This window comes from Fusarium tjaetaba (assembly GCF_013396195.1).
Source record: "Fusarium tjaetaba strain NRRL 66243 chromosome Unknown NRRL66243_c0000010, whole genome shotgun sequence".
Classification (NCBI taxonomy): domain Eukaryota; kingdom Fungi; phylum Ascomycota; class Sordariomycetes; order Hypocreales; family Nectriaceae; genus Fusarium; species Fusarium tjaetaba.
Window position 1 is genome coordinate 135,756 of NW_023501206.1, and position 16,038 is coordinate 151,793.

The 16,038-nt window shown below is 50.0% G+C and overlaps 7 protein-coding genes across 7 annotated transcripts; 4 read left to right on the top strand and 3 right to left on the bottom strand.

The window, feature by feature from the left end:
• Positions 1-1,402: 1,402 nt before the first annotated feature.
• Positions 1,403-4,153, top strand: FTJAE_234 (arsenite resistance protein; the record flags this gene model as incomplete). The annotated part of the gene is made up of 2 exons (XM_037348524.1): positions 1,403-3,595; positions 3,650-4,153. 2 exons carry the CDS (start codon positions 1,403-1,405, stop codon positions 4,151-4,153), a joined length of 2,697 nt encoding a protein of 898 aa, XP_037212582.1.
• A 761-nt stretch (positions 4,154-4,914) lies between these two features.
• FTJAE_235 (Pin2-interacting X1) lies at positions 4,915-6,110 on the top strand (the record flags this gene model as incomplete). Its single annotated transcript, XM_037348535.1, has 3 exons — positions 4,915-4,940; positions 4,999-6,037; positions 6,090-6,110. 3 exons carry the CDS (start codon positions 4,915-4,917, stop codon positions 6,108-6,110), a joined length of 1,086 nt encoding a protein of 361 aa, XP_037212583.1.
• A 547-nt stretch (positions 6,111-6,657) lies between these two features.
• On the bottom strand, positions 6,658-6,987 carry FTJAE_236 (uncharacterized protein; the record flags this gene model as incomplete). The annotated part of the gene is made up of 3 exons (XM_037348546.1): positions 6,658-6,685; positions 6,741-6,871; positions 6,931-6,987. 3 exons carry the CDS (start codon positions 6,985-6,987, stop codon positions 6,658-6,660), a joined length of 216 nt encoding a protein of 71 aa, XP_037212584.1.
• Positions 6,988-8,707: 1,720 nt separating this feature from the next.
• On the bottom strand, positions 8,708-10,309 carry FTJAE_237 (phenylalanyl-tRNA synthetase alpha chain; the record flags this gene model as incomplete). Its single annotated transcript, XM_037348557.1, has 2 exons — positions 8,708-9,847; positions 9,914-10,309. The coding sequence occupies 2 exons, from the start codon at positions 10,307-10,309 to the stop codon at positions 8,708-8,710; spliced, it is 1,536 nt and encodes a 511-aa protein (XP_037212585.1).
• A 563-nt stretch (positions 10,310-10,872) lies between these two features.
• FTJAE_238 (DUF1746-domain protein) lies at positions 10,873-11,997 on the top strand (the record flags this gene model as incomplete). Its single annotated transcript, XM_037348568.1, has 1 exon — positions 10,873-11,997. The coding sequence occupies one exon, from the start codon at positions 10,873-10,875 to the stop codon at positions 11,995-11,997; it is 1,125 nt and encodes a 374-aa protein (XP_037212586.1).
• Positions 11,998-12,067: 70 nt separating this feature from the next.
• On the bottom strand, positions 12,068-13,282 carry FTJAE_239 (18S rRNA biogenesis RCL1; the record flags this gene model as incomplete). Its single annotated transcript, XM_037348579.1, has 1 exon — positions 12,068-13,282. One exon carries the CDS (start codon positions 13,280-13,282, stop codon positions 12,068-12,070), a length of 1,215 nt encoding a protein of 404 aa, XP_037212587.1.
• A 292-nt stretch (positions 13,283-13,574) lies between these two features.
• Positions 13,575-16,000, top strand: FTJAE_240 (uncharacterized protein; the record flags this gene model as incomplete). The annotated part of the gene is made up of 2 exons (XM_037348591.1): positions 13,575-13,603; positions 13,651-16,000. 2 exons carry the CDS (start codon positions 13,575-13,577, stop codon positions 15,998-16,000), a joined length of 2,379 nt encoding a protein of 792 aa, XP_037212588.1.
• Positions 16,001-16,038: the final 38 nt, after the last annotated feature.

Below are 16,038 nucleotides of genomic sequence, written 5' to 3' on the forward strand. Positions count from 1 at the left end.
GACCAAGCACTTCCAGTGGATATTGAGAGCTTGTTATACGCCGCACGACCCTTATCATATTCTGATGAGGAGTTCTATGGCACTATCACGAGCGATAGAGAGTGGGAGTGGGGTGAAGAGTGGAGGACAAGACATGCTCGAACCAAGCCGAGGAGGGAAGTTGGTTATGACACCAGGGTTTAAAGTTGCTCCAGTTTGGCTGAATTAGCTGTAAAACAGTGGAAAGGAGACAACAGGACCGCCGTGGCTATGACAATGTCCGAACAAATAGACATCTTATCATGGTCAGCTGCCTTGTTGTTTGCCGCCCTTTTAGTGATTCAAGCACTGAGCACATCGGGATACGCCCCCAGATTCCAGTGTTAGTTGCAAGCGGAGATCGCCACTTTCCTGTTTCCAGGCACTGTATCAACATTCGCTGCTTGCCGACAGGCCTTTTCACGTTGATTATTGGTCAGTTTTTTGCGGAGGGAAGGCAGGTGCCTCGTTAGCCTAATTCATTGCTTCAGACCGTTTAACGATTACGGGATCAGTTGTTGAAAACTACCTACCTACATTGGTAATAAATCACGGTAGAGCAGATAAGTTATAGCGTCTAGAAATCCGAGAAAACGGTATCAAACTGGAGAAATAGCACAGACCAATGTGATTCGGTAAGGTAGCTGGATGATATATGTTACGCGCTTTTCCTAGAGCAGCCTCAGAGCTTCTCGTTCTCGGCATAGAGATCCATCTTCTTAGAAGCGGAGGCCCCGGGGATCCTTGCTCGTGCTCCACCATTTCGCTTACCAGCTGAACTGTAATTCCGACTGGCCCCCAGTCTACCAACCAACTCAGCCTCTTCAACCTCACTTCACTCATCACATCGAATCGCATTGAATTGTCGTCGCTGTGAAGTGAGGGCGCGCATATATCGACTCAAGCGCTATCACTGCATTGAATTATTATTTAAGACTGCGCTCGTCAATTAGTTTGTCTCCCCATATTCTTTGATCTCCTGCTCTTTTCCCCCCTTATCCCTTTTGCAGCTCTTGCAGCTATTCGATCCAGCCGCATCCGCAGCCTCGCGTTCTCCCTTCCTCCTCACTATTTGACGCGGCATACCAATCTGCGATTTTCAAATCATTCTTCTCAATTCTTCTCACACTCATTCTTCGCCCAGGGCGCGTTGTCCCCTAACTTTTTTCTTTATGGCGCCTCTTTGGCAACCTTCTTTTTGTTCCCTCCACTACCATTTGCCCATACGTTGCTCAAGATAACCTCTCTAACGTCGATCATGTTATCAAATAATAGATAATTCCTCTGTATTCCTCGCTAAGTGCTCAATATCGAGCCGCGAAGACTCACATAGAAATATCGCTTTCTTTCATGCCGCGTCGCGTCGCTAGCAACGATACAAACGATGGACTCGTACACATCCTTTCGCGACGCTTCAGCTCGTTCTCCGGTTGACCGTAATTGGAGCCGAGATGACTCGCGTACTCGAGATGAGCGTCCTGACCGCGGGGACTCATTTTACCGTGGGAGATCTCCAGGTTCGTCCTCCATAGGCGATTTTGCTTCCTGCCACTACTTGGTGGCAGGCTTCAGCATAGTAAAAATAGACAAAGCTTACAAGTCCCAAGGTCACGACCGCCGCGACCGCCGCAGGTCTCGCTCTCCAGCCACTGTCGACCGCTACGAACCCAGACCCCGACGAGATGATCGCGACCGTGATGACAGACGTCGCATGCAGTCACCACCTGCCAATATTGACCGATACGTACCTGGTCAGGATTCCGGGTCAGCTAATCCAACCGTGAACCCCATCCCCGACCCTGCCAAGCTCCATTACCAAGTTGGTTTCTCCTACTTTGGAGAATGGTGGAGAATGAACGAGAAGATCAAGGAGGAGAAAGAGCGAATGCGTACTGGTCGACGCCGCGAACCGGAACGGGCTCGCGGCCCAGAAGATCGCGAAAAGGAGAAGGCCAGGATCCAAGCCGCATATGATGCTTATAAAGAAGAACTTCAAGCCAAGATGGCGCGGACCTTTGTTTCTGAGCATAAGAAAGAGCAATGGTTCAAGGAGCGATATGTTCCGGAAATTCGTGATGATTTCAGAGGAAAGCTGAACGAATACCGACGCGGTGCTTACAGCCAGTGGGAGCAAGATCTTGAATCGGGTACCTTTGACGAATTTTCTCTCGAGGGTCTTCCCAAGAGTGAGAGTAACGGCAGTGGCGGTGTAGTTGAAAAGGAGGAAGGAGAAGCTACAGCCACAAATGAGATCCTGGGTGTTGGAGATCTGGTTCCAGTCAATGGTGCTGACATCCGCGACGAGAGCCAGTTCCAGCCAACTCTGTTGATCAAGACCATCGCCCCGCATGTTAGCCGCCATAACCTGGAGGCCTTTTGTAAGGAACATCTGGGCGAGGAGGAAGGTGGCTTCAAATGGCTTTCTTTATCTGATCCCAATCCAAGTAAGCGGTACCACCGCATTGGTTGGGTCATGCTCCATCCTTCATCCGAAACATCACTCCCCGTAGACCGCGCTGAGCCCAAGGATGAGGATGGCGATGAGGCGATAACATCTCCTCAACCAGTATCTACTGCCGACAAGGCTCTGGAGGCCATCAACGGCAAGACTGTAAAAGATGAGGTCAGGGGAGACTTTGTTTGTCACGTTGGAGTCCACAACCCACCTGTCCATCCCCGAAAGAAGGCCCTGTGGGATCTCTTCTCCGCTCCTGAGCGCATCGACAAGGACCTTTTGCTTGTTCAGCGAATTGTCAACAAGTTTGAGGAAGAATTCGGATCCGATTTCCAAGCCACTCTGAAAATTGAAGAAAAGGTCGAGGACCTGAAAAATGCGGGTCAGCTTCAACCGGCTATGGTTCCAACCCCTGTCAAGAAAGTCAAGAAGGTCAGAGAAGTGGGCATGGACGAAGCTATGGACGAGGAAGAAGACGGCGTCATTGAAATTGAGGAAGAAGAGGAAGAGGAGGAGGGGGCCGTAGAAGATGAAGAAGTTGATGACGAGGATCTTTTGGTCAAGAAGAAGCAACTTGATCTTCTGATTGAATATCTGCGCCGCGTCTTCAACTTCTGCTTCTTTTGTGTTTTCGAAAGTGATTCAGTTCACGAACTTACACGAAAATGCCCTGGTGGCCATTTGCGCAGACCTCGCAGCACACTTTCGTCTGCCGCGAAAGCTGTTGCTAGAGCCAGCGCCAATGGAGAGCCATTTCCAGGCAAGAAGAGGGGCGAAGGAGCAGAAGAGAACGAGGGTGAGCTTACTGAAGGTGAAAAAAGGTTTCGAAACGCCTCAAACAAGACGGAGCAGCAACTGCTTCGAGCGTTTAACTGGGTTAAAACTTTCGAAGATAAGCTTACCCAAATTCTGGATCCTCAATCTGTCGATATTCGAAAGCTGGGTGGCCGACCTGCTGATGAGGCTGTCGATGAAGAGCTTCTTAAACATGTGAAGCAAGAGGATGAACACAAATGGCGATGCAAAGCTCCCGAGTGCTCCAAGTTGTTCAAGGAAGAGCATTTTTGGCGCAAACACGTCGAGAAGCGCCACGGCGATTGGCTTGATAACCTGAGGCAAGAGGTGAGCCTCGCGCCCCGTCACATTTCATCGTGCTGTACTGACCAAGATATTTAGTTTGAACTCATAAACTCATATGTGATGGACCCCTCTCACATTGCACCCTCAAGAACCGACGCAAACTCAAATGGTCACTTCCCGCCTTCCAATGGCCAATCCAGCAGTGGAACACCACGAGGCTTCAACCTGCAGAACTTTACCATGAACGGTATGATGGGAGGAGGTGTGCCTGGCTTCCCCATGGCCCCAGGCAACTTCTCGCCCATGTTTGCAAACATGCAGTCCGGAAGTTGGAATCCTATGGACGAACGCTCTGGTGGAGGACCTATCCGTCGTGGAGGAATGGGTGGTGGACGAGGCCAATACCGTTCTGGACCTTATGATCGCCGAGGCGGCAACCGTTTTGACGGTGGTCGTAACCGCAATGGCGGGTCACGCTGGGGCGACGGCGCTGGAGGTGCTGCAGGCGGGCCTCGAGAGGCAGTCCAGGGCCGAAGCCTCAAGAGTTACGAGGATTTGGACCAGGTTTCGGGTGGTGGAAGTGGTGAGCTCAATTACTAAACTGCTCATTATGCTTTCCTTCCAGAGCAAGGCGATTTGGACGCTTTGGAGTTTGCTGTTTTTCTTAATATCAATCATTAGGTACCTGGATCATGGGAAGGTCGCTGCTTTTAGACTATGTATCATATCCCTGCACATGTTGGCCTCATGCTGGTCTTTGAAGGACAAAAAGTCCTGAAAATAACGGTTGCCTACAAAATGTCTCTCATATCCAACTGCTGCCCCCTATCCTCCTGCTCAAAGGTCCCAGAAACGGACAAGATGCCTGGATAACGGTTGCAATTATGTACGTTGACCGTTGAGACGGAGCAAACGAGGGCTTCATACATGAATCGACTAGCTTATAGTTGCGATACTGTAGAACCGTTCCTAGTCCGGTATACCTGTCCTTGAGTAGCTTATGAAAGAGTATTTCAACTTTGATACACTCCTAGAGAATATCTTAGTGGAAGAACCTATAAGCTCATGCTATAATATCTGGACTATCTTGACTTTACAGGGGCCAACTGAAGTTTTTACATTCCCCTCTACTAAGGTGGTGAGTTCATGGAGATCTCGGTAAGTCTCAGTGAAGATAAGCTAGCGCAGAGGGAGGGAAGCGCTCATGTCCTTTGCCTGGCCAATGATATCCTGCGATAAGAGATTTTCGCGGCCACACATTCCCACCGCCCACCTTTTTTTTCTTCTAGGTAGGCTTATCCTACTCTGCCATCACGAACGCATTGAGCGATCTGATCTTTCAAGACTTCAAGATCGCAAAAATGGGACTCCTCGCAGAAAACAAGACGTAAGGGGCACATTTTCTCAAGTCGCGTTCTTCTACGGCATGCGCTAACCGACTACAGTCGACGGAAGATCAACAAGGATCCAAACAACACAAAATGGACTAAAGATACGAATACCTTCGGCCAGAAGATTCTGCGAGCTCAAGGCTGGCAACCAGGCCAGTTTCTCGGAGCACAAGATGCGCCGCACTCGGAATTGCACACGGCCGCCAACGCCTCATACATTCGCGTGGTTCTGAAGGATGACATGAAGGGATTGGGCTTCAGCAAGTCGAAGGAGGATGAAGTTACTGGTCTAGATGTCTTTCAAGATCTGCTCAGTCGACTCAACGGAAAGACGGATGATGCTATCGAGGAGGATCAGCAAGCGCGACTCGCTGTAAAGACGCACCACTTTGTTGAGCAACGATACGGAGCCATGAAGTTCGTCTACGGTGGCCTACTGGTTGGCGATGAGATGAAGGGAGTGGGAGAGAAGACGGCCGACCAGCAAGCAGAGTCAAACTCCGACGAGGACGTTGTCATGGAATCTGCCCCTGCAGTAAAAGAATCCAAAAAGGAGAAGAAGTCTAAGAAGAGAAAGGCAACCGACGACGAGGACGCGGAGGAAACCTCAAGTCGAGAAACCGATTCAAAGAGCAAGAAAAGACGCAAGGAAGAGCGAAGAGGAAAGGAGACCGATATTGACGACGCCAAGGCCAAGAAGAAGAAAGAAAAAAAGTACAAGAAAGAGAAGTCCCGCAAAAAGCCCGCAGAGGACATCTCAGACGACGAGAACGTCGAAGAGCGCTCAAAGAAGCGAAAGTCCAAGTCCAAGGACAAGAGCCGGTCCCCTGAGGGCTCAGACGAAGAAAAGGTGAAGGAGAAGAAGTCTAAAAAAGATAAGAAAGATAAGAAGATGCGCAAGAAGGAAGAGCAAGCATCCGAATCAACCAGCACATCAGTCACACAGAACTCTACACCCACGGCTTCGGTCCCTGGAACAGGAGCCACGACACCATCTGGCACATCGACCCCTAGAGGAAGTAGGAATTTTGTGCGGTCACGATTTATTGCGCAAAAGAGACAGGCTGTGCTTGACACCAAGGCACTGAACCAGGTTTATACTCCTCTTTTCGCAACTACATGGCTACGTTACTAACTTTGTACAGATTTTCATGGTCAAAGCATAGAATATGAAGATGTAAACAGGTTGCTTGGATACGCACTTAGAAGCATCTAGACTAGATGGTTGCGGATACATCTATCATGACTGTCGGATATACGGATGTATATTACATTATTGCATTATTGCGGAGGCGTCAGGTCGCATGGTAATGATAAAAGAATCTTTTCTTGCACTATGAAATAGCCGAACCAGCATTTTTGGCAAAGGTAACTTCCTCAGGAGGAATACCTTCGACTTAGTGAATAACACGAGTTGCTTCAATGTATAATCACCTGACACAACTTCTTCGCAAATTTTAAATCCTAGATTACTGTCTTATACTTGTAAATCGCAAAATACTCTTCATAAAATCAGAGTGCAGAAAAGTTAGGAAGCACCATTTCATTTTGAACTATTCCAATATCTGAACTGACTTCACATCTTCTTAGCCTACCTAATATAGGTAATTACCAATCGCAAACAAAACAATGCTCAAGGGCCCAAATACCCTGCAATCCATGATACTAATAATACAGTGCCAATGCTTTCAACTTATCATCTTCTCATTTCAATTATTTGGCAGCGTTCTTGCCGAAGTTGCTGTGATAGTTGTCAATATCAGAAGGTGACTGTGGATGTGATAGTAGTGACGTACTTGTGGAAAAACTGGCTGAACAAGCCACCCTTTGCTTGTTGGTCCGACATACTCGCACGACGGGCGGCGTTGGCATCACCGGCTCGCTTCTGTTCGCTGAGGCTGGCGAAGGCTGGCATGAAGCCTGAGCTCTGATGATTAATGTGTTAGTAAATTGGTATTTACAAAAGAGGTGTAAGACGGAACTTACTCGGCGACGGCCGCTGACATTGCCGGTAGGAGCAGTCTGAGGAGCACCGGAATCCATGGTATTGGTTGATTGGAGTGATTAAAGTGAGTACTTAGTTAGTTGGTGGATTTGGATATATATCCTTCGTTGTTATGGTCTGGCAGTAGTGTTTGGGTACAATGTAGGTAGGTAGTTTGGCAGACAGAATACCTGTGTCAAATGGAGGGGAGCAGATGAGTTTATATCTTGCGAGAGGAGGAGAGATCAGGCCAGTTCACGTCGATCCATGGACCTTTCCTTTCTTGTTGCAGCAAAAGGGAAGAGCGACTGCTACGCTGTCTGAGCTAGGGATACCTCGACCAAGCCAGGGCTTGATCTCGCGTGCCACGGGAGGGAAGTCAATCACCCATCATCACTGCAGAGCTGCAAGCGAACTGGCCAATAGATGCGTCAATGCATAAGCTTTTGCCAGACATCCCATTCAAACGTGCCGGCCATCCTTTTTGGAGCATAGCCGACCACGCCATGACAAAGGTGGCGTCCCCATTCGCCTCTGTCTTGCTGTCTGCGACAGTTCCCTTGGGGAGTTAGGTACTATGACCAACCAGCACGTTGCGATCTTCAGATACTGGAAAGGCTTCCCTACGAATCTGATGGAAAATTGCGAGGGGGACGAAACGGTGAAACGATGGGCATCCCACTTATGAACAGTGATCATGACTCTTTGATCCATTAACTAAGCCCGCCGATCCCTCCCACAATCCAAACGCGGAGAACCTGGGAGGTCTTGTCAATACCTCAAAGCAGAGCTGGGAGAGGTCACACCACCCATCAACTTGGCAGGGGAATCACAACCGCCAGTAACTTTACGCGGGGAAGGACGCCACAGGCGTTTACTGTCCCCAGGCCGCAACCGACAAGTAGCTATCATGCATGTGCCAATGCTTGCTTGCAGGCAGCGTTGCATTTTACAAAGTTCATGGGGATCAATTGCCTACTCTGAGCTGCTCGTTTGCTTCCTCGAGGCGCGGGGCGATATGATGCTGTGAGAAGTACATAGGTAAAAGGCGCGGGCACATACACATTCTCGATAGCGGTGATGAATAACAGACGTCAAAGTCGTCTCTGGATCTCAATGACGACCTAGGTTTGAAGTGGATGCACCCGTCCTAGCCTGCCTGCCTGCCTGCATACACGCGGGGCGGGGCTCAAGGGTCGTGGGGCCGATCTGTTCGGAGCCGTGGGCCCAAGAGCCATCGAGAGACAAAGCTGACAAGGAAGATGCCGAAAGCGGGGGGACGCAGTAGCTGGACTCGCAACTTGCAGTCGTGGGTTATCATTCCATGCCATCAATCACATGAACAAGAATGAAGCTCACAGACGCTACTACCATCAGTCATTGGGACAATATCAACTGCCGAGAAACCTCAAAACAGGGGTCCAGCTGTCGTGTGCGTAATCACCGTCAACGATGTGAATTGCTTCATTACTTATGGGGCGCTATCTCTGAGACATGCTTCACTGACGACACGACTCCATCTCAAGCCCCGATTCCCGTCTCTAGTCAGGGTCTATTCTCATCAGCCATCATCTTGTCAGGGGACCCCTGATCTCAGATCCAGACGAACAAATGGACGCTTGAACGAGCTTTCCCAATTTGTTTCTTTTTTCGTCTAGTCATGATACTACCAACTACACCGGGTCCTCTAGATGCCGCTCTCTAACACACCCCGAATGCATCATACGTATCTTTTCCTTTGTTCTTATTTTTACCTAGCACAGATCCATAACCCCTGTTTTACTCCTTCTCTAATCTCACCGCAGGGTTCCGCTCGATAAAGTTGAGATCAACCTTGTGGCCCAGCAGCTCTCGGATGTTAGAGATCTTGTACTTGATCATCGTCGGTCGCTCAAGGGACAGACCCCAGCCAAACACCCGCATGTCCTTTGGCAGACCCATGGGTTCCAGCATTTCAGGCCGGAACATGCCACTATTTCCGATCTCCACCAACTTGCCCAGGCCCTCGTGATAGCTGAAGATTTCCATACTGGGCTCGGTGTAAGGGTTGTAGGCCGGCTTGAACTTGAGGTTGGTGATGCCCATCTTAGCAAAGAAGACTTCCATGAACTCCATCAGACCACCAAGGGTAAGACCGTAGTCGGCAATAACACCCTCAACCTGATGGAATTCGGCCAAGTGGGTGGCGTCAACTGTCTCATTTCGGAAGACACGATCAATGGAGAAGTATCGCGCTGGAGGTGGGCGCCCATCAGGTCCCTTCTGTGCTGCAAGCTTGTAAAGCATGGCCGTTGAAATGGCAGTAGTGTGGGTTCTGAGCACCAGTCTCTTGGTCTCCTCCGCTGACCAGGGGTATCTGTAGCCTATTGACCCAAACTTGCCATTCTGGTGGACCTGCTTGATGTTCTCCCAGTACTCCTCTGTGTTCTGTCCTTCCTCCGATCGTGGCGCGTCTCCCACCTTGGGGTCTGAGATGTAGAAGGTATCTTGAAGATCACGGGCGGGGTGCTGCTGGGGCACGAAAAGGGCATCGAAGTTCCAGAATCCAGTCTCGACAAACTTGTTGGTAGGCATCTCCTCGAAACCCATCTCGAAGAAAATCTGTCGGAATTCATGTCGGACCTTGTTCAGGGGGTGAAGTGCGCCAGCATTTTGGTCCGCGCCGAGAGCCTTGAAGTTGTAGGGCTTGAAATTGGCAGTCTTCCATGATCCAGAGGCAATCATATCGGCTGTCAAGTCGGTCTCCTCCTTCTGAATCTCGAGGGCGAACTTGGGCCCCTTGTCAATCTTGAAGCTGATGACCTTTTGCATCTTGATCAGTTTTCGTTTTCGCAGATCGGTCAAGATTTTGGGCTCGTGTGTCCGTGTCTCCTTGATCTTCTGTAGCTGCGCTCGGGTGACATCTTCGATGGACTCGGCCTGTTGATTGAGGTTAGCTAACAGTTGAAACCAAATTCACATACAAAACTTATAAGCTCGACATACAGTGGCTACCAGCTTGCCGTCGGCGCTCTTCTTAATCCATTTTTCCTTGAAAGCCTTGCCCTGTCCGACCTTGGTCACCGTCTTATCGCCAATGGCCTTCTCAAGGTCCTGGATCGATAACCCCTCCACGGCGTTTCGAAGCGCCTCAAAAACACGCGCCTCATGACTACCATGCTCGGCAATTTGCTCCGCTTCGGGCTCAAGGATAGCCTCTTCTTTATCAATTGTCTCGTATGTGATCATGGATCGTGAAGCCAGACGATCAAGTGCAGCCTTGATGTCCTGGAAGCCGATGGTGGGGAAGGCCTCTGAGGAGAGCAAGGGGCTTTTTTCCGAGAGGGCCTGAAGGATCTGGGAGGTAATATCCCCCGAAGGAGCGGAGCTTGAAGTCGTCATGTCGGAGGATTTTGGGTTGTGAGGAGCCAAGAGAAAACGGCGAGCTGGCTCTTTCGTTGTTCGTCTGAGTCACGGAGGGCAGAAATTATTTGGGCCGTTGGAGTATTACTGCATCGCCCACCAAAGCGGTCCGATGGCGGGGTACTCTGGTAGGTGGGTGCTTGTGGGAAGACATCTGTCCCACATCGTCGGGCCATCCTTTTCCCGGCCACAGTACCAAAAGTAGGACTCATGTATGGATCCTGGATGTGTCTGCCGACGCACCTAAGCCCTGGGGGCTGTTACATGTAATCCCTGCAATCTTATCATGGCGCTTCAAGTCGCCTCATGCTGCAACAAGTCACTTCAATTCACGAGCCTGTTGTAGCCGACATCATACATTCCCATAGCGCCTGTCGAAACTGAATTGCTATACCCATCTTGAATCTATAGACAACTCCCTGCTGCAGCCATATACCTTCCACCAACACTTCATGAGCCGCGGGTGCTTCTCCTGAGCTGTCACCCTGCTCATGCAGAACTAGCTCCCCTTCAGATGCAGATGTAGATGACGATACTCGAGAATGAGCGATGATGCCTCGCCGAGCTCTACGGCGCCGAATGAAGCTTCCACGGCCGAACCAGTCAATGTTTCATCCGGCAGCCGTGTCACATGGAATCTACCACGCGAGCATTCGAGATCAGCTCGGTCGCGCGCCCAGTTGCACCCTCAGCGTCGTAAGAAGAAGAAAAGCAGGAAGAAGCGCAACCCTGGGTTAGCGAGAAAGTTGGAATTTGTCACACATTTGCTCAGGAGTCTTGATACCCTGGTTTTCGCGGAGCTGAGCGGACTGTACTATATGGAGTATGACTACCTGCCCAGCTTTCCTGAACAACGCTTACAAGTGGTGCCCCCCTCTAGGTGCTCAATGTTTCGATTCATCCTAAGATCTGTTGGCCAGTACCTATATCTCACGCCGAAGGATGAATCATTTCCTTTCTTAATGCCTGCGAGTCCTATACACGTGTGCCTCGTTCTCATTCCCAACATCATTTGCATACTTCTGCATATTTTTGTTTCTTTGCCTGTCGGTCCTGGCTACCACCGAGGCTATATGCACGGTGGCCTAGTCATCGACTTCATAGGGCAAAAGCCCCCCACTTCTCGCATTTACTATGTTCTAGTAGATGTCATGATCCTCGCCGTTCAGTGCCTTATGCTGACGGTCCATACTGAGCGTGAGAGACTACGGGTGACTCTAAAGACCTTCCGACCTATGGTACCTGACGTGGCTCAGGAGATGGCTCCTACCATAGAAGATCTAGATGCGGAAGAGCGTGGAGTATCAAGGGACATGCCCGGCTCATTACCAGCTGATGAGGAGGACGGCATCGAGTTGCAACCCTTGCGACGCACCAGTACAACTGAGGAGGCCAACTCGACGTCGGGAGAATCAGAGCCATCGGCTAGAGAATCACCGATCGATGAACCAACACGGTCACATCTGTCTGATGTCCTGAGTTCCGGAAATGCAATCATCGGTGAATATCATGTTCTTCACTCACTTCACAATGCGGCGTTGAATATCGAGAGAACAGCCGCATATTCTCTCCGTACAATTAGCTACGGAGCAACTATGGCTTCCATTGAAGCGAGAAGACGAGGCCTCAATGTGCCAGCTCGAACAGTTCAGAACCATAGACAATGATATCAATTTAGCGCGTTTGAATAAATTTCAAGGTCTGAAATCGGATATATCAATAGATTATTCTGTGCTTTTACGCTATCTTTCTTCCAACATTACCAACGCCAGTGCCTTTAACAGAAACAATGATATCATTCGTATCGTCCCCAACGTCCCTCAAACCCCAACTGCTTGCGCCAAATATCTTCAGATCTCTCGCCAGTATAACCATCTCTTCGTTTGCGAGCACTTCCCTACCGATTCTAAGACGACCAACATCCTCCGACCCCATGGCCATAAGCACAAGCATGGTCTTGGCTGAAACCTGAGTGGCACAGCCACCTTGGGAGATGTTCTCCAGCAGCTGGAAAGCGCACTGCTTTCCAATATCCTCAGGAACAATGCCGCCCTGGGGGGGGACGACTACATCTGCAGAGTAGAGGATTCCAACAGCGCTTGACTCAGCGACCAAGCTCAAACCGAACCCTATTCCAAGCCGTCTTTTGCTTCCTGCCTTGTCGCCAGTGGGCACAAGGGGTGCTTGGTCATACTGCGCAGCGATATGAATGTCGGAAACCAAAGGATTCAGGATCTCTCGTGCTGAGTGAATCATGCGGGCGTTGTTGGAGGCAGATACTCCAGTACAGTATGCGACACCGCGAATGCGCTTTATCCGACCAGGGCTTCGGTTGAGATGCAGAGTCTTTGGTAGTCGCACTTGACTTGCGAATCGCAACTCCACACAGCCACCGCCACCCTTTCCGCCGGGCCCAGCGCATGATCGTTGAAGTACCCTAAGCTCTATCCGCGCAGGAGGGATGCCGAAGAGGGCAAAGAGAGGGAGGATGGCAGTTCGGAAAGAATCGACGGAGATGTCTCCTGTCTCGGTGGACGATGTGATAACGCCAGGGCCAGTGAATCGGACGTTCATATGCGCCTTGGAAAAGGGCGCAAGTAAACAGAGAGGCATGAGGAAGTAGGTGACACCGCGGGTATTGTTGACAGAGATGTTGTGCTCAATGACATCGCCGTCGGAAGCGCCAAAACCAGCGATAGTTCCGGTGATCAGGCCAGGGTGATATGTTATAGTGGTACCGGTATAAGAAATTTGCATGGAACTGCCATTGGTGACAGCCTCAAGCAGGCGCAAGAAGGAAACCTCATGGGGGGCAAGACCTGGATTCGTAGGCGATGTGCTTCGGATTTTGGAAATGTGGATAGGTCTACCAGTCAGCGTCGAGAGGATTAGACGCTGGGTGAAGGATCTATGCCCTGTGAATCGGAGGAATTCTGGCGTGGAATTCGACATTTTGCTACTGTTTTGGGGGTATCCTTGAAGTCGCAATATTTCAGCCCGCCGACGGGTCCCAAGCAAAAATTAATTTCTGCCACTGGAAAAGTTATCTATGCAGCCTAATGCAGAAGGCGGTGAGATTGGCCTCCATAAACCTCTTGTAAGTGGCAGATCCGTTCCTCAAATTCTTATCGATAACCTCTGAAAAAGGTTCAGCGTCAGTCTCTTCAAAGCTTCACCTTTCCCTTGGGCACCTATGTGTTGAGAATGGCGGGCCGTCCGCTTTTACGCGAGCTACGAAGCAACAATGAAACAATATGTCGATCTTGCCGGTTGGTAATCCGACAACGGCCGACACAACCACGAATAGCAGCATCATATAGCATCAAAGCCACTACACAGCGATCAATCGATGATGCTGTCACACAGAAGCCCAGCAGATTTGAGCTGCAGCAGTACATCGACCGGATCAAGTCTCTTCGGGATCCCAAGAAGGACGGAAACGAGTCATTCAGTGTGCGGTTCTTCGAGCAAGACAACAACAAGAGAACCGAACTTTCTGGAGAAGAAGCGTTCGGCGCCTCACTGAACGAAGCCGATACGTCAGGTCTCAAGGAAGCCCTGCTGGAAATCAAAGACGACATTGGTGGAAAGGATGAAAAAGAAGCTTTCCAGGATGTGGTCGATCAACTGGGCCCCGAATGGCAAAACATGAAGACGGCAGACGACCTCGAGAGAATTATTGCCAAGTTGGACGCATATACCGCGGCGATCGATGAGGAGATTGACAAAACTGGCGCAGACCTACCAAAAGAGCTGTTGGAGAGACTGGACTCAGAACTTCCAGGCTTGCCCGGATTTGGTAGTTTGGGCTCTCGAATCATGTTACCTCAAATTCCAGAAAAGCCTTGGACAATCAACCAACGCAAAAAGATCGCTCGCCTCAATACTGCGTTGTCAAAGACTTCTAGAGATCATCGCCGCGACGTCAAACTCACAGCAAAGACTGTGCAAGGGGTGTTCAAGGCTTATCACTCAGCCAGACTGTCTCTAGCTCACGGCTGGAGTCATGTCCCTCTTGAAGTATGGAATCTGTTGTGGAAGATCTTCTCAGCCGATGAGTCTGTCAACATTCATCGCCTATCACATATTGCGCTTCTATCTCGAGACATGAGCGAGGCAAACGTGACCTTAAACCCTGCTCAGCAACTCCTGACAATTGAGGCGGTCTTTGTTGATGGGTGGGAGTCCAAAGCAATCGAGAACTGGAGGAGATGTCTGAGCACACTTGGGAACGAAAATGCCGAAACATTTCAAGAGTTTTGGGAGCTTGGAGTCAGGATGTATTGCCGAACAGGTGATCTGGAAGAGGCACAGCGAGCCATCAACAAACTCGTCCAGAAGCAGTCCAACCCTCGCATTCTAATGCCCTTGATTAGGACATGGTCTGAATTGGGCACGGAAGAGGCACAGGGGAAGGCTTGGGCTGCATACCGTCAACTCCGCGAGCTTCTCGGAGACGATATGAAGCTGGCTGATTATGATCAAGTCATATCATACTTCCTGACCACGCATCAGACCGAGAATGCCTTATACGCCTTTGTTGACATGATGAGCGATGGCAAAATCGATTTGAAGAAGCAAAAATATATGCCATCAGTGGTCGCCAACAAATTCTTTTTTGGAAAGTGGCTGAAGAGGTTGATTGGTGCTGGCGATCTAAATGGAGCTCACAGCGTTGTGGACTTTATGGGCCAAAAAGGTATCGAGCCAGCTCCTATCCAGCTGAATGGTCTCATTGCGGCTTGGCAACGGGCTGGCGGTATTGAAGATCTTGAGAAGGCGGATCAAATGGCCTGGGGCATGATTGAGACTCGAATTCGGTTCGTCAAATCTCGAGGAAATGACATGGATTTGCAAAGCGATCTTTTACAAAAGGACGATACTCTACCTCTACCGCGAGCAACCTTGGAAACCTTCTCGCTACTGGCGGAGAACTATCGAGTGAGAGACTTACACGATCGACTGCTGATGCTCTGGGAAGCTTTCCGAGAAGCGGATATGAAGGCTGACTCCTTCATCATCAATCAACTCCTCGAGTCCTATATCCAAGCAGGGCAATCGAAGGAAGCTGTAAACCTATACCTGACGCTCGTGTCGGAAAAGGGCATCGAGCCTGATCCCTATACATTTAGTGCATTATGGAAGACGCTCGCCGTCAACCGCCTCCACGTCACAGCTGGCTTTGTACCTGATCAGGCTGAGCCTACTCGTGCCATGTTTGCTGAGACTGTCAAGTTTAGACATGTTTTCCAACCCGATGGCATGGATGGTCAGCTCGCGCGTAAGATCCTACATACTTTCCGTCGCATCAAGGATAATACAGGCTTTGTCGTCGCACTGTCGACTCTCCGTGATGCTTTCGGCTTTATGCCTCCCGAAACGCTCGTTCTCGAGCTGATGTTAGAGACGACCAAGTTGCAATGGGATTCGCCAGCCTATCGACGCCGTCTCATGACTGCCAAACGAGATCTTGACCGTGGTCTTCTCTCATGGGCGGAAGGAGATGCTTCTCGCCTTAAGGGTCAGCATCGTGCCGAGGCGCTTTTTGAATATTTACAAAAGCGATATTGGCCTACTGAAGGCGACGATGCTATCAAGAAGAAAATGTTCAAGGAGGCTGCAGAGCAGATGGGGGTGTATGATGTGTTACGAAAAGGGGCAAAGGAGTAGATTGCGGCGCATTAATGGCCGGCGTTTGGATATTCGCT